The sequence below is a fragment of the Oryctolagus cuniculus genome, chromosome 18, assembly GCF_051225735.1.
Source record: "Oryctolagus cuniculus isolate XC-2025 breed Fujian yellow rabbit chromosome 18, ASM5122573v1, whole genome shotgun sequence".
NCBI lineage: Eukaryota > Metazoa > Chordata > Mammalia > Lagomorpha > Leporidae > Oryctolagus > Oryctolagus cuniculus.
This window is the reverse complement of record NC_142884.1, coordinates 4,425,152-4,441,314: the sequence shown is the minus strand read 5'-3', so window position 1 is coordinate 4,441,314 and position 16,163 is coordinate 4,425,152. Positions and strand designations below refer to the sequence as shown.

General features: G+C 63.7%; 2 protein-coding genes across 17 annotated transcripts; both read right to left on the bottom strand.

The window, feature by feature from the left end:
• Nucleotides 1-3,379: 3,379 nt before the first annotated feature.
• LOC100347041 (leukocyte immunoglobulin-like receptor subfamily A member 6) lies at nt 3,380-10,678 on the bottom strand. 6 transcript variants are annotated; one of them, XM_089319831.1, is made up of 9 exons: nt 7,294-10,678; nt 7,098-7,133; nt 6,640-6,927; nt 6,234-6,536; nt 5,839-6,120; nt 5,323-5,622; nt 3,982-4,032; nt 3,728-3,885; nt 3,380-3,466 (listed from the first exon to the last, which is right to left on the bottom strand). In XM_089319831.1, the coding sequence occupies exons 1-8, from the start codon at nt 7,340-7,342 to the stop codon at nt 3,749-3,751; spliced, it is 1,446 nt and encodes a 481-aa protein (XP_089175957.1). In that variant the 5' UTR covers nt 7,343-10,678; the 3' UTR covers nt 3,380-3,466; nt 3,728-3,748. The 6 variants fall into 6 exon arrangements, with proteins under 6 accessions (XP_089175957.1, XP_089175956.1, XP_089175961.1 ...); XM_089319830.1 differs by having other exon boundaries at nt 3,380-3,885; XM_089319832.1 differs by lacking the exons at nt 3,380-3,466; nt 3,728-3,885; nt 3,982-4,032 and having other exon boundaries at nt 4,039-5,353; nt 5,507-5,622.
• A 103-nt stretch (nt 10,679-10,781) lies between these two features.
• Nucleotides 10,782-15,451, bottom strand: LOC103347271 (leukocyte immunoglobulin-like receptor subfamily A member 5). 11 transcript variants are annotated; one of them, XR_016225064.1, is made up of 11 exons: nt 15,273-15,450; nt 15,078-15,110; nt 14,629-14,913; nt 14,184-14,486; nt 13,857-13,912; nt 13,537-13,587; nt 12,858-12,974; nt 12,506-12,569; nt 12,391-12,428; nt 12,119-12,174; nt 10,782-11,148 (listed from the first exon to the last, which is right to left on the bottom strand). XR_016225064.1 is itself a non-coding variant. In XM_089319839.1 (11 exons), the coding sequence occupies exons 1-11, from the start codon at nt 15,406-15,408 to the stop codon at nt 11,080-11,082; spliced, it is 1,254 nt and encodes a 417-aa protein (XP_089175965.1). In that variant the 5' UTR covers nt 15,409-15,441; the 3' UTR covers nt 10,782-11,079. The 11 variants fall into 11 exon arrangements, 7 of the variants coding, with proteins under 7 accessions (XP_089175965.1, XP_089175967.1, XP_089175962.1 ...); XM_089319839.1 differs by having other exon boundaries at nt 12,858-13,020; nt 15,273-15,441; XM_089319841.1 differs by having other exon boundaries at nt 12,858-12,876; nt 15,273-15,441.
• Between the last annotated feature and the right edge of the window lie 712 nt (nt 15,452-16,163).

The window sequence follows — 16,163 nt, the reverse complement described above, 5'->3', positions numbered from 1 at the left end:
CTCTCTCTCTCTCCCTCCCTCCCTGTCTCTCCTTTTCTCTCTGTGTAACACTGATTTTCAAATAAATAATCTTAAAAAAAAAACAAACATGATGTCACTTCTGTTTTCTCAGATTTCTCACTGATGGTTGAGAAACCTCTTGCTTTATTTCCAAAACAGAGATATGAGTTATCTGTGGCCACAGAATCACGTGTGTCCCAGGGTTCCCAGAATCTCTCCTGCTGGTGTACAGGAGGGGTCCCCAGGGGCAACTCCTGTACCCTCCATGCAGTGAGGGATCGGGGTCCTTCCTGGCAGGGATCCAGGGCAGTGAACTTGTTGGGCTCAGGCAGGGCTCTGACCAGAAGGAAGCTTGGCAGCTGCCTACTGTGTGGGCGTCAGAGTACACAGCTGGGCATAGGTTACATTCAGGGGTGCCTTGGGGGCTGAAGCCTGGTGAGCAGAGAGTGAGAGGGAAGCTACACAGCTGGGGGCAGGGTGTTGGGGGGCCAGGACCCAGGTGATGGTGCACCTGCCCGTCCTCTTCTGCTGGCCTGTCCTTCCCCCCTGGCAATCCCCTGTGCAGGTGGGAAAGGGAGAGGTCTCCTCCCCTCTGGAGTCTGCGGGGGTTCACCTGGGCATATGTCACTCCCTGGGGGGCTTCACCCTGTAGGCTCTGCTGGGAAGAGACAGCAGGGGGGAGCTCCCTGATTCCACTCTGGACCCTTCAGTCAATTTTACAGCTGTGGCACGAATGACCACCTTAAAATGTGTGACCCTCTTGGTGGGGTCTTCGGAGGATTCTGAAATCCTCTGAGGGTCTGGACACTGCCTCCCCCGGTCACAGCCGAGCTGAGACAGGAAGCAGTAAGTCAGCGAGGACCCTCTCAGGACACTCATGGGGACACCAACACCCTCTGGGCAGAGGCCCCCGGGACCTACTTGCTGCTGAGATGGGACTTGTAGGTGGGGGGCTGGAACCCCCACAGGAACCTGAGACTGAGGACAGGAGACAGGTGAGGGTGGGGGCTTCCCCTGTAGCCCTCCACTCCCAAACTCTTCTCTTGCATGTGGCCCGCAGCCTCCTAGGAATCTCTCTCACCCTGGACCCAGTGTTGAGGGCTGGGGGGTGGTGGGTGGGCCTGCCCTCCAGGGATGAGCCTCCTAGATGACCCCCCAGAGCCCCTTCTGGGACTCCAGGGACCCCAGACACCACAGGGCCCCAGGCCTCCCCAGGGCGATCACAGAGCCTGGCTCAGCCCGGAGGCTGGGTCCAGGGAGGGTCCCTGGAAGGAAACCAGAGGCTGGGTCCCAGGACCACGTCCCCTCGCAGGCCAGGATCCTCCCAGACACCCTCCTCATCAGACAGGGCTGCTGTCCCCACCCCAGCTGCCCGGGTGGCCCTTGTTCCATGGTCGGGGGGGGACCCAGCACAGTGGGGGCACGCTCACCTGCCTGCACTCGGGTCCTGGGGCCCACACAGCCCTGGAGGAGAGCTCCCCGTGAGAGGGTTGCCCCTGCCCTTGCGCATGTCCTCTCCTCCCCGGGGCTCCTGAGCCTGGGGTCTCCAGGGAGCAGGGCCTGGCAGTGGGCGTGGGTGGGGGCGGGGTCCCTCCCAGACCAGGATCTCCCTTCCCCGTCTTCCAGTCTCCCCCAGGCAGAGCAGGACCATGAGGGTGGGGGTCATGCCATCTCTTCACCGGCCCCAGCACAGAGCCTGGCAGGACGGACACATACAGGGGGTGGCGCTGGGAGGCTGGGTCCTCGCGGTCATGGGGTTGTGCCATCAGCAGCCCCACAGGAAGAGGAACTGACCCTCTCCCCCACCCAGGGGCTGGAAGCATCCTCGCCCAGGCTCCTTCCACCAGCCACAGCCCTGGCCACACTTCAGTTATTTCCTGATGACCCTTAGTACATTAACAATGTTGTACATTAACTCTTCTTTATTAAAAGAATATTTACTTACTTGAAAGAGTTACAGAGAGGGAGGGAGGGGGAGAGGGGGGAGAGAGAGAGAGAGAGAGATAGAGAGAGGTCTTCCATCTGCTGGTTCACTCCCCAAGTGGCCACAAAGTGCAGAGCCAGGGCTATCTGGGGCCAGGAACCAGGATCTTCTCCCCATCCCCCCTGCGGGTGCAGGGACCAGGGACTTGGACCACCTTCTGCTGCTCTCCCAGGTGCATTAGCAGGGAGCGGGAGCGGATGTGGAGCAGCTGGGACTCCAACCCTGGCCCCTATGGGATGGCAGCCCTGCAGGCTGGGATTGAACCTGCACTGCCACAGTGCCGGCCCCACATGAACTCTTCTAGCTCCATGGTCATCCCCCCAAATGCCCACACTCACTAAGCTGCTCCCAGTCCCTCCTCGTCCCTAAGGCACTGCTTGGCCTCCATGGAGTTTGGAGTTCTGCTTCCCCGGGAATCCCTCCCCATGCCCGACTCTGCTCTGCACTCTCAGAGGGCGGGGCTGGCGCTTGGAGAACCCTCGCCACTCAGTACCACAGCTGAGACCACGCAAGCCTGGGCTGGAAGCTGGGGACATCTCAGTCCAGACTCTGAGCTTTCTACTCTGCACGGGGGGAGCGCCCAGTCCTGGCACAGTCAGAACCACTAACACAGGGCCTGCACAAGTGTGATTCGCGCTTTGGGACAGGACAGAGGGTGGGGCGTGGGGACGGCACAGTTCCAGGAGCAGGATTCAGCCCGGGCTGCGAGAGGCCAGGAGGCAAGCAAGCAGCCTGGATTGAGTCATTCAAGCCGCCAGCCCTGAACAGGGTCGCTGCGTCTTGAAGCCCTCTGTTCTCAGCTGGACCCCGACCCAGGGGAGGCGCCCACCTCACGCTGCCTCCCCTTATCCACGTGCTTCTCTGTTAGCCCCTTAGCACCGAGCCCGACTGAGCTCTGTGCAGAGACCGAGGGCAGTGTGCCACGTGCCCCAGGACGGTTGGGAGCAGACACACCTGGTGCAGGTGGGGCCGACGCAGCCGACTTTATCCATAGAATCAGGGGAGGACTCCTTGTACTTGGTGCCGTCACCCTGACTAGGAAGTAGCACTGCCTTCACGCGGCAGGAACCCGAGGTGCACAGCGGGGCCCTGACGGAGGAGCCCCCGGCACCCGGAAGGCAGCTGGGGGCGTCTCTTCCCAGCCCGCATCACAGACCTCACAGGGGCTCCTGGAGGGTGGCCGTATGACGGCTAGCGGCACCCCCACAGAAAGCATGCTTGTTTCAGAGCGGCCGCTAAGCAGTGCCCAGACACCCGCCCGTCAGTCTCCCGGGCACCAGTTCCCGTGTGACCCTTCTGAGCCCCCACACGCAAGGCGTCCCAAGCCCAGGGAAGGACTCGGGGCCTGAGAGGCCGTGAGCGTCCCGTGTGGGATGGACCTCGCCCACCCTGAAATCCGATTTCGCTCGTTTATTCTGTTACTTGGCGCAAGCTTCGTGTTCTTGGCTGGAAACGCGGATTCTCACGCATGCGCACTGGGAACTGCATTCACCAGAAACAGAGTAAAAGGCTCCATGAGGGCGGGGCAAGGCGGAGGCGGGTGCGGGTCCACATGCGGCTTGCAGGTGGCGCTGTCCCACTGGAGAGCCAGGCGGGACAGGGCACAGCCACAGGGCAGAAGTCCACAGCTGAATAAAGAGCTCCTGACGCCCCCAGACAGCTCCCAGCACCCACACTAGGGGGGACAGTTCCCCACTGTGCACCCGACTACCCCCTCCCCGCCCCCAGGGAGCGGCCTCTGACCCAGGCTGTCCTCTCTCCAGGTCACTGCTGGCCTGCAGCCCGGGTCCTCTTGTGGCTGTACCAAGCATCTGCCAGCAGAAGCCCAATGCCCAGCAGGACCAAGCCCGCCACGCCTATGCGGATGAGGTTCTCCAGGGTGTGGTCCTCGGGCGCTGAGGCTGGGGGTGTATACGGAGGGGTCACCTAGGCTGGCTCACCGGAGTCCACCTCCCCGCAGCAGCCTGAGCCCTGGGTCAGGCCTGTAGCTCACTCACCAGTCGGGGAGCCTGGCTGCGGGCGCGAGGGGCTGCTGGGCTCCGGTCCTCCTGAGAACAGGGACGGGACGGTGAGGAGGAGGAGACCCCACCCTCCCCATGCACTCAGCACTGAGGACCCGGGCCCACAGCTGGCGGGGGCCATCAGGGCCTCCTGAGTGTCAGAGACACAGAGGGGCAACGTCCAGGGCAGCCTCCTCTCCCCCACACCTCAGCCTGTGCACCTGCTGCTCCACCCTGTTTATCTGTGGTCAACTAAGTCTTCATTATCTTGACACAGCCACCATGGGACACACACACACACACACACACACACGCACACACACACGTGTTTCCTAAGCGGTGGTGCTCCACTGTGTTCCACAATCAGTATTCCTAAGTGAGAAGACCTGGAACAACCAGGTCACAGTGTAGACCTCGGTGACTATCGGTAGTTACAAGCTCAGGGACACAACTCACAGTGAACATGGACACAGACAGCACACATCACAGTGGGCACTGTGCAGGGACGCAGCTACAGACGTGCGCATACTGAAACAGGCCAGGCTGCCCAGGGATCGGGAAGCCAGGAAGTGAGATGTCCCTTCCCTCTGGGCTGATGGGAACTTTGTCAGGAAGTCAGAGCCCAACCAGGGTCGGGGGAAGGAGTCCCCACAGGAACAAACGCTCCACTGCTGCTCCTCCACTGAGCTGCTCTTCAGGAGAATAAGGGGCCCAGACCTCCCTGAGGGTTGTCACAGGGGGCGGGGCTTGGGAGCCATTGCACCTGCAGGTCCCCACCCCTCCCCGGATGAGGGCGCAGTATGGGCAGAACTGGGCCTGGCTCTGCCAGTTCTGACCTGAGGCGCAGGGCAGGGAGGGCGCCCCTGCGTCCAGGTGCCCTTGTGAGTGGGAAACAGCACCGTGCACTGAGCACTGCTGTGCCCCAGGCATGCGCTGGGTCTCTGCATTCACCCCCTGAGCCGCCACCACCTCACAGCCCACACGGGCACCCCTCCCCTCTCCCCAGGGACCTGGACCCGGAGGAGTCCCCGCCAGGGGCCAGCTGACCCAGGGCTACACACCTTTGTGTCTAGGGAGTCCCCTCGCCCTTGTGGGCTCCATGAGAGGCCTGTGCACCCAGCCCAGTTCCCATCTCAACTCTAGGGCCCCTGATCCATCCACTCCACTGCCCACCCAAACCCCATACCACAGAGGGTGACCTGGGCCCCGGAGCTGGAGACCTCTGCTGCTCCCTGCTCCCTGGTGACCTCCCCTGGGGCTCCTCCCCAGCCCAGCCCTCTCCTGGGGACAGCCCTGCACTGACCAGGACCACCGTGGGGACAGGGCTGGGGCCCTCACCTGACACCTCGAGCTGCAGGGGGTCGCTGGGCTGGGACAACAGGTAGGGTTCAGTGCTGTGGGCGCCGTAGCACCTGTAGGTGCCCCCGTGGGCCGAGGTCACAGGACCCAGCATGAAGGTGGCCTGAGCAGCTGTGGCCGAGCCCAGGACACGCAGGCGCTGGGGAGGGGCGCCTGAGCCCACTTTGTGCAGGAGAAAGGTGTCCATCGCCTCCTCAGAGCCACAGCGCAGGGCCACCATTGCTCCCCTGGGCACCGAGGGCCCCGGCTGGGCCTGCAGGGAGGGGTTCCTGTACATTCCTGGGAGAGAGGACGGAGTGTGGAGGGAGCAGCCCCTCCCTCCCCTCAGCACAGTGTGGGTCTCCTGGGGTCCCTGTCCCTGCTGGCTCCACTCCCCTCCCAGGAACAGGACTCCACTTGGCCTCTGGCCCAGGACTCTAAGGACCCCACACCCCCATGGCAAAACCCCGGGTCTAGCCTGGGACAGACAGGATGGGGCAGGCAGGGGCTCCCCACCTGCAACCAGCACGTCCAGGGGGTTGCTGGGGGCCGACCATGCGTAGGGGCCCTGGCGTCCACCGTAGCACCTGTACCGGCCCCCGTGGGAGCCGCTCACGGGGCCCAGGAGGAAGTCCGGGCTGGGCTGCCCGGCAAGGTGCTGGGGGGACGTGTCCCCCTCGGGCCTGGTCAGCGCGTATCTGTCACAGCTGGGCTCACAGCGACACCGCAGGGTCAGGCTCTGTCCCAGGAGCAGCAGTGAGGCCGGCAGGGCCGAGAGGGAGGGCTCCCTGTGCAGCCCTGAGAGGGGGTGGGGCGAGGAGGGCAGGGTCTGCAGCCTTTCACCGCCCCCACGGGGTCAGAGTTCCTGAATCCCCAAACCACCCAGGCTCCCTGGGCACTGGGCCCCTCACCTGTAACATGGAGCTGCAGGGGGTCGCTGGGCAGGGACCACACATGGTGCTCCACAGTATCAGCGCGGTAGCACCTGTAGATGCCCCCGTGGGTGCTGTCCACGGGGCCCAGGAGGAAGGTGGCCTGCCACACCCCAGCAACTTGGGAGAACCTGGCTTCCGGGCTGTGCAGGGGGCCGGCTCCACCCTCCTTCAGCAGATGGGCAGTGCCCACCCTATGTGAGCCACAGGAGAGGGACACGTTCCCTCCTGACGCCACCACGGGGCTTGGCTGGGCTGACAGGGAGGGCCCCGGGAACATCCCTGCAGGGGAGGGCAGAGCCGTGTTGGGGGGCTGCTGCCCCGTGCACCCCACTTGGCTTCCTTCTGTGACCTGGAGCCACTCTAGGCAGGGGACACCTCTTACCTGTCACCACCAGGGTCAGGGGGTCACTGGGCTGGGAGGGGCCGAGCGAGGTCAGATACACACACCAGTACTGCCCTGAGTCGTAGGAGCTCATGGACTGGATGATGGAAAAGCTAGCCTTGTGTCTGGAGTCCTGCTGGGCTTGCACTACCCAGGGCTGGAGGCCGCCCTCTTTATACATACGATAGACCTCAGCTTGCGGAGACCCCTGGCACCAGAGGGTCACAGGACTCCCCACGGCGACCAGGGGGCCTGAGTCGGCCCAGATGGAGGGCTTGGGGAGGGTCCCTGGAAAGGAATCAAAGTTGCAGACCCCAGGGTGCTGCCCCTCTCCCACCCCATTCCCCAGCTCCACTCCCAGCCCCTCCCAGCCATCACCATCAGCCCAGCCACCCTGGGTTCCTTAACCCCTAGCTGCCTGGGCCCCAGGGGCTGAGCCAGGTCAGGGGAGGACTCACCCGCCTGTGCCTTATCCCATGGCGCCCGGCAAAGCCCTGGAAGAGAGGTCCCCGTGAGAGCTGCTCCCCACTCCCCACCCCTGCCGAGACGCCCAGGCCTGCCCTGGTCCTCTGAGCCCTGGGGTCCCAGCTGGCCCAGGGCACTGTCCCCCCCGCACCTGTGAGGGGTCCCATTGTCCCCGTGTCCCTGGCTCACCCAGGCAGAGGAGGGCAGTGAGGGCTGGGGTCTGGGCCCCGCCACCCATCGTCTCACGTCTCGTGGAGCAGAGCAGCTGTGAGGGGCGCAGGCCCAGAGCCCGGCTGGAGATGAGCGGGGAGACGTCACGAGTTCCTCATCTGCGGCCTCACAGGGAGGGGGCAGCCCCTCCCCGACCTCCCCCGCTGTCCCTGAGGACGGGGCCCAGGAAACAGCGGACACTAGGGACAGCTAGGACCAGGCCTCCGCCTCTGCTGCCCCCTGTACTGTGCCTGCCCGGCCTCCCTCCCCCACTCCAGCCCCACCCCTCCAGGAGTCCACTTTCTGTCCAGTTAGGGTTCTGGTTCTGCCTGCACAGGCCAGGTGGCCGAGACACGCACTTCCCTTTCCTGAGTGGTTGAGTGCAGGTGTGGGGGCTGGGGCGGGGGGAGGGGAGTGGGGAGGGCTGGATCCCGTGGGGAGGGTGACGGAATCTTCCAGGCCTCTCGGAGCTGATGAGAGCAGATGAAGAAGGCAGACCCTACAGAGGTGTGGCTGAGCTGCAGCCCAGCTGTGGCTGTGGCAGGTGCAGGAGGGCCCACAACAGGGGACACGGGCCTGGGTGGGGTCCTGCTGGGGGCTGGCGGGCCCGAGGCCTGGCGAGCACTTGTGAGGGAGGGAGGGTGTCTGGGGGCAGAGGCCCGAGCTCCCCCGGGAACTGAGAGCATGGGGGCACCGCGGGCCAGCCGGGTCCCGTGCCGCACACCCTGTGCCGGGTTTCTCGGTGAGGGAGGGGACTGGTATCAGGGCAGCAGGGGCAGGTGTCTGTCGCCAGAGGAGCAGCACCTGCCCGCTCAGGCTGTGGGAGGCTGGGCCATGAGAGCCCCGCCCACAGTCCAGGCTCCTCCTCCCTGGGCTCCTGCACTGATCCCTCTCTGTGTGGGGCCGGGGGTTCCCAGCACCCATGGCCCCAGCACTTCTGCACTGCACAAGGGTGGGAGTGTCCGTGGGGCCCCGGTGTCTGCCGTGTTGGGGGTGGGTCCAGGAGCAGCCGTGGGGGCAGTCCCCTGCAGGCACCTCAGTCCGGCCCGGAGGTCCCGGGGCCCGACCCAGCACCAAGGACACGGGCCTCCCGGAGCCGCCCCTCAGGTGGGCTGATGCGCCCCGGGGTGGGGTCGTCCCCGCCCTCAGCCCCTCCTGTGGGGTCGCAGCCCGGCCACTTCCGGAGGACGCAGGTGGGCACAGCCCCGCTCCCGCCCGGCCCGGAGGTCCCGGGGCCCGACCCAGGGCGGGGGAGGCCCGGACGCCCCCTCCGCCGCGGACGCCGCTCCCACGCCCCTCAGCCACAGCTTCCCCTGACCCGACCACCCCGCTGCGGGGCCCTGAGGCCTCCCAGGACCTGCGCCGCCCCCTCCCTGCCGCCTGCCCTGACTCCCGGGGGAGGCGCCCTCACTGCGTCCCCTCACACACCCCTCTGCCCTGAGCCTCAGCTTCCCCGTGTGGGCGGACACGGACTCACCTGAGGCGGCCTCGCGCTACCGCACAACGATGAACACACAGGACTGCGCAGGCGCAGAACGACACGTGACTCGCAGATGCCCACTGAGGGGCTGCGCGCGTGGTAGCCGCTGTCTCCGTGGAGGAAGAGTGCGGGTCCTTGTAGGGAACGTGAGCCCTGACTGCTGCATGCGCGGCCCTGCAAGTCCTCGCCAGAGCAGGTGGGCGAGAAGAAGCCACAGAAGCGTCCGAATTGGGAAGGAAGAAGCCATGTCGTTTCTCTTGGCTGATGACGCCATCTTACCTAAGACTACCTCTCTTTGCTGATGACGTCATCTGACCTAAAGGCAACCCAACGTCTCAACCAGAAGCTGCCCTCACTGGTCACCGTCAGGTCGCAGGATCGGGTCCACACACGAACTCCCGTCAGCGCTCCAAGGGAGATCCACACAGCTCCACTTAGCAGAGCCCAGACCTCCAGCAGCCTGGAGTGAATTCCTTCCGGAAATGAGAGAGCGACGCCTGCAAACAGAGTCCCTGAGGAAGGCAACTGAACTGGACAGGAAGTAATGGGAGATCGCCGTGGTCAGGGCTGGGAGATCAGCACTGTTAGGACTTTCAGTACTGCCTGGATATCTGTCAGAATATCTGTGACGTTCTTCACAGATAGAAAACAAAACTCATGATTTACATGGAACCACAAATATTAAATATTAAACCCCAAATATTAAAACCACCCTGCGACCAAAGCCCCAAGCCGAGGTGTCTCACAGTCTGATTCAAGACACACGACACAGCTGTGGTGTCCACACAGCATGGCAACAAATACAAACACACGGGGACACTGGGACAGCAGAGAGAACGCAGACGGACGGTCACTGTTACAGTCTACTGATTTCTACAAGGGCATCGGGAACGCACACTGGGGAAGGAGAGGACCTGCGGTGTGCTTTGAAAACTGTTTCCATCTGCAGAAGACGGAATGACAGCCCTGTCTCATTGTGTGTGCAAAAATCAACTCAACATCCATGACACATGAATAGAAGACGCAAACTCTGAAACTAAATGAAGAAATTTAAGGGAAGCACTTCTGATCATTTAGGAAAAGATTATTTTTTGGATACACCTTAAAAACACAAGCAAAAATGTGAATGCTGGTAATTGGGAGTTGTCTGTCCATCAGGGAAGCAATCAGCAGAGCAGAGACAACCTGAAGAGTGGGAGAACTTAGTTTCAAATTATTCATCCGACAAGGGATTCATTTTCAGAGTGAATGAAGAATTGAAACAGCAAACACAGAGATAACCTGATTCAAAAATGGATGCATGACATCTGTAGCTACTTCTCATAAGAGGATACATAGAGCATGAACGAGTGTATGCTGCTCCACTTTTTTTTTTTTTTTTTACAGGCAGAGTGGACAGTGAGAGAGAGAGACAGAGAAAGGTCTTCCTTTGCCGTTGGTTCACCCTCCAATAGCCGGCGCACTGTGGCCGGTGCACCGCGCTGATCTGAAAGCAGGAGCCAGGTGCTTCTCCTGGTCTCCCATGGGGTGTAGGGCCCAAGCACTTGGGCCATCCTCCACTGCGCTCCCAGGCCACAGCAGAGAGCTGGCCTGGAAGAGGGGCAACCGGGACAGAATCCGGCGCCCCGACCAGGACTAGAACCCAGTGTGCCGGCGCCGCAAGGCGGAGGATTAGCCTAGTGAGCCGCGGCGCCAGCCTGCTCCACTTACCATCCAGCTCTCTGCTGTGGCCTGGGAAGGCAGTAGAAGATGGCCCAAGTCCTTGGGCCCCTGTACCTGTGTGGGAGACCAAGGAAGAAGCTCCTGGCTCCTGGCTTTGGATTGACACAGCTCCGGCCGCTGCAACCAACTGGGGAGTGAACCAGCAGATGGAAGACCTCTCTCTTTCTCTCTCTCTCTCTCTCTCTCTCTCTCTCTCTCTGCCTCTCCTTCTCTCTGTGTGTAACTCTGACTTTCAAATAAATAAATCAATCTTTAAAAAACATGGTCTCACTTCTGTTTTCTCAGATTTCTCACTGATGGTTGAGAAACCTCTTGCTTTATTTCCAAAACAGAGACATGAGTTGTCTGTGGCCACAGAATCACGTGTGTCCCAGGGTTCCCCATCTCTCCTGCTGCTCTCCACAACGGGTCCAGGCTGGCCAGCGTCCTAACTCGGTGTCCCCTGGGGCAGCTCCTGTGCCCTCCGTGCAGTGAGGGGCCGGGGTCCCTCCTGGCAGGGGTCCAGAGCAGTGAACTCACTGGGCTCAGGCAGGGCTCTGACCGGCAGGAAACTTGGCAGCTGCCTACTGTGTGGGCGTCAGGCTGCACAGCTGGGCGTAGATCACGTTCAGGGGCGCCTCGGGGGCTGCAGCCTGGTGAGCAGAGAGTGAGAGGGAAGCTACACAGCTGGGGGCAGGGCGCTGGGGGGGCCAGGACCCAGGTGATGGTGCACCTGCCCGTCCTCTTCTGCTGGCCTGTCCTTCCCCCCTGGCAATCCCCTGTGCAGGTGGGAAAGGGAGAGGTCTCCTCCCCTCTGGAGTCTGCGGGGGTTCACTTGGGCATATGTCACTCCCTGGGGGGCTTCACCCTGTAGGCTCTGCTGGGAAGAGACAGCAGAGGGGAGCTCCCTGATTCCACTCTGGACCCTTCAGTCAATTTTACAGCTGTGGCCAGAGTGGCCGCCTTAAAATGTCGACCCCATGTGTGACCCTCTTGGTGGGGTCTTCGGAGGATTCTGAAGTCCTCTGAGGGTCGGACGCTGCCCCCCTGCAGCTCTGAGCGCAGCCTGACACCGACCTCTGCCCGCCTGGCTGCAGACACACAGCCCCGCCTCCTCAGAGAGCCAGCTCCGGCTCAGGGCCTTTGCACAGGCTGTGTCCCCCACCTGCGGGGGCTCCTCCGTCTCTGAGTGTGGCCCTCGCTGCCCCCACACCCCTCCCCTTCCCGGGGTTACTTCCCTCTGCAGCGCCGGCGCGGGGTGTGGTGCGCGGTGTGCACACAATCTCACCCACGGGTGAGCCCAGGGAGCTTCGAGGCTTTGCTCACAGCTGTGCCCGCAGCTCCAACATGGAGCCTCATCAAGAGGAGCCCCCAGTCCCAGGAATGAATGAATGCCGGGGGCTGCGGGCCCAGGGTGCATTAATTCACGCCTCCTCCTAGGCCTGGGCCCTCAGACAGGGGACCAGGGGCCGGGAGGGAGGGCCAGAGTCCCAGCATGAGGGGCCAGCGAGCCCGGAGCGGGGGGGCTCACTGTGGACACCCTAGCGAGCTGTGCACAGGGACAGAGGCTCCTGCACTAAACTGGGCCGGAGGCTCCTTGGAGGCCTGCACACAGGGCCTCACCTGGCTGCTGACCAGCTCCAGCCCGCGCCCAGGTTGGCTGCCCTTCACGGTGGCATCTGCAGGGGCAAAGCAAGCGGTCATTTCCTGTCCAGGCGCTGGGAGCTCGCAGCTCTCCCCTGACTGCTGCACACGGGGACACTGGGCTCCAGGGAGCGGGGATGTCCCCGGGCAGTGTCAGGTTCACCCTGAGCCCAGGACGCTGCCCATGCTGTCCCCTCCCCAGCTGGCCTGAAACCCTGGCCCCGCCCCCCCAGGCGGCCCCTCCCTCTCACAGAGGTTTTCTTCCTGGGTGGCAGCAGCTGGGCCGGAGCTGGGGAGGACACAGGTGCGTTAGGGGTTGGGGGGGGCGGTGTGGGGGACAGGCCGGGGTCCTGGGCCAGGACTCACCTCCTGGGCAGGCCTCCAGCCTTGGGCTCGGGCGCAGGACGCTGAGCACCAGCCTCCCTGTGGTCTGGGTGAGACAGACAGGGGCTCAGCCCCGGGAGGGTCAGCGTCGGCCCCTGCCCAGGCCCCCAGAGAAGGGACCGTCACACCCCTCACGCACACGGATGCTCAGGGGACTGCACGGAGGACAGTGGGAGCCGGACTCCACGCCGCTGCTGATGCTGGCGCTGGGCTGTGCACGCTGGGCCCTGCTCGGGGGTCCGGTTTCCCTGTGGCTGCAGCCCTGAGCCCACCCTGGGCCGTCCCACAGGGAACCCCCACCCCCTGAGCCCAGGTCACCGCACGCCCTGCTCACCCGACTTCCTGCGCTTGTCCTGACGCCGGTGTCGCAGGAGGAGGAGGAGGAAGAGGCAGAATAGCAGGAGGCAGGCCACAGAGACTCCGATCAGAATGGCCACAGAGCTTTGGGGACCTTGGGCGTGAGTGACGTCGTGGAGGAGGGCAGGGTCACTGCACACCTACTGTGCACCGGGCATGAGCTCGGCCTGTGCATGTCAGCCCCAGCCCCGCACGCTCTGCAACATGCGATCACCCTCGCCCCTCCCCATTTCACAGAGGAAGCAACTGAGGCCCACAGGGGGCGCATCTCCTGCCCCAGGTCACCCGCAGGAAGTGACCGCTTGCGCTGCCCCTGGGAGGCCGACTTGCAGCCTTGCTCTCTGCGATGCCCCTGAGCTGGAGGGGAGGAGCCTGAGGGACCTGGACCATGGCCCTGTCCCTGCCCCACCGTGGCACTGCCACAGACTGGGACCTGGAGGCTTCCCGGGGAGGTTGCCTCTCCCAGGAGGTCACAGCTGAGGTCAGCACTACATGGACCTCCAGGTTTGGGCAAGCCCCTCCCTCTTTCCTGTGCACCCAGAAATGCAGCCCAGACAGGGAGGGGCTTGTCTACGTCACCATCTCCAGAGCTCAACCCAGGGCAGACCCCAGCCCCTGCCTCCCCTGGACCCCTCCCAGCCCAGCCCCTCACTCACCACTCGGTGGGGCGGGCTCCTTGGGGGTGAGCGGCTGACCCTCAGGGCCTCCTGGGGTGGGGACAGGGACAGGCGGTGAGGGCTGGGGCTGCCATGCTCCCTACACGGCCTGCTGGCTCCTCTCCCAGGCTGGGCCCAGCACCCCCTCTGCCCCAGGCCCACCCTCGTTCAGCTCAGCCCCAGGACCCCACCAGCGGCACTGCCAGACCCTGGGCCCTGGTCACAGCTGAACTGAGACAGGAAGTAGTAGGTCAGCAAGGACCCTCTCAGGACACTCATGGGGACACCAACACCCTCTGGGCAGAGGCCCCAGGACCCACCTGCTGCTGAGATGGGGCTTGTGGGGGGGGGCTGGGACCCCCACAGGAGCCTGAGACTGAGGACAGGAGACAGGTGAGGGTTGGGGCTTCCCCTGGAGCCCCCCACTCCCAAACTCTTCTCCTGCGTGTGCCCCGCAGCCTCCCAGGGCCCTCCCTCACCTTGGACCCAGCGTCGAGGCCTGGGGGCAGTGGGTGAGCCTCCCCTCTGGGAGATGAGCCTCCTGGATGACCCCCCAGCGCCCCTCCCTCCCAGCCCCGCCCAGCACTCTCCTGGGCCAGGGTCCCAGGGACCAGCTGAGCTCAGGAGGAAGAGGTCAGGGCCCTCACCTGTCACCCTCAGCTCCAGGGCGTCACTGGGCTCTGACCACACAAAAGGATTCTCCCTGTAGGAGCCATAGCATCGGAACGCCCACCTGCGACCAGGAGTCACAGGGCCCACAGGGAACAGGGCCTGGGACCGCGCACTGGGGCGTGGCTCCAAGCTCTGGGTCCTGGCAGCCCAGGGCACCCCCTCCTCTGTCAGAATGAACCTGTGGAATCCCAGCTGGGAGCGGCACTGGAGGGTCACATTGTCCCTTGAGGTCACCACGGGGCTGGGCAGGGCCGAGAGGCTGGGCTTGCTGTAGGCTCCTGGGAGAGGAGGAGCAGTCATGTGAAGCAGGGCTCACCCCCCACGGTACCCCCAGGGCTGCGCTATGAGAGGGGGACCCCTGGGAGCAGACCCCTCCCTGAGGGCACAGCCTGTGGGGCAGGGACCCTGCGTGACCCTCACCTGACACCCGCAGCTCCAGGGTGGCACTGGGCTCTGACCAGCCAGCAGCGCTGAGGCAGACACAGCTGTAGCGCCCCGCATACACCTCAGCCATGAGAGGGATGGAGAACTTGGCCTTGTTTCTGGGCTCCAGTGGCATCTGTCTGTCCCAGGGCTCTGGGATTCCCTCTTTATACAGATGGAACTCCTGGGCCTCCAGGGTCCCCTGACACCACAGGGCTCCAGGCCTGCCCAGGGTGATCACAGAGCCTGGCTCAGCCCAGAGGCTGGGTCTGGGGAGGGTCCCTGGAAGGAAACCAGAGGCTGGGTCCCAGGACCACGTCCCCTCGCAGGCCAGGACCCGCCCAGACGCCCTCCTCACCAGACAGGGCTGCTGTCCCCATCCCAGCTGCCCAGGGTGGCCCTTGTCCCATGGGGGGGGGGACCCAGCACAGTGGGGGCACGCTCACCTGCCTGCACTCGGGTCCTGGGCCCGCACAGCCCTGGAGGAGAGCTCCCCGTGAGAGGGTTGCCCCTGCCCCTGCGCACATCCTCTCCTCCCCGGGGCTCCTGAGCCTGGGGTCTCCAGGGAGCAGGGCCTGGCTGTGGGCGGGGGCGGGGTCCCTCCCAGAGCAGGGTCTCCCCTCCCCGTCTTCCAGTCTTACCCAGGCAGAGCAGGACCACGAGGGTGGGGGTCATGATGTCTCCTCCACTGGCCCCGACACTGTGCCCAGCAGGACGGACACACACCGGGTGTGGACGCTCGGAGACTGGCCCCTCCCAGTCACGAGGTTGTTCCATCAACCGCGCCACAGGAAGGGGAACCGCTCCCCCCAGGAGCCTGGCCCACATTCCCCCAGGGCTCAGGCTGTGCCTGGGGCGGGCACAGGCTCCCTGCAGACTTTTCACACGCTGAGATGGGGGCGCCCATCCTGGCCCCCAGGCTCTGCTGGTGTGGTTTAACTCTTTTTTATGCCGCAGTGTCAACAGATAATTATGGAACATTTGCCACGTGCAGGTTCGTCACTTGGAAGGAAGATCGAAACCTCGGGCTTGTTGTAGTCAGGTTAGCGTGGATTAGTGACTTCCCGCACACCAGCTCCCGCTCTGCTCCGAGAAGACACCGCCAACTCGCTGGCTGGCGCAATGGCGCAGGTGTGTCCCTCACCGCTCCGCGGTCTCCCTGGGCTGGAATCCCGCTGTGCTGGGGGCCAGAGAAGGCTCCCCCGCATTCCTCCTGCAGCTCCTTCACATCTGCCTCTCACGTTGCCTCTTCACCCTCTCCGTCTCCGTAGTCCAGGCTCTGCGTCCATCCTCCCCAGCCCCCTCGCTCGCCCGGACCCTCCTGCCTTCCTCTTTGACTTCTAAGGCGGCCGGCCGATGGTGTTGAAGCACCAACAGAAATGCTCAGGCAACATGTCTGTGATTCAGCCCAATTGCAGCCACCCCGCAGCGTACACACACTTCAAAGCCCCCCGTGCTACACCACCAACATGAAAACATGTGGGAGATGCAATCAAAAGACAAGTTTCGGGGGAAGCCATTGTAACCCATGA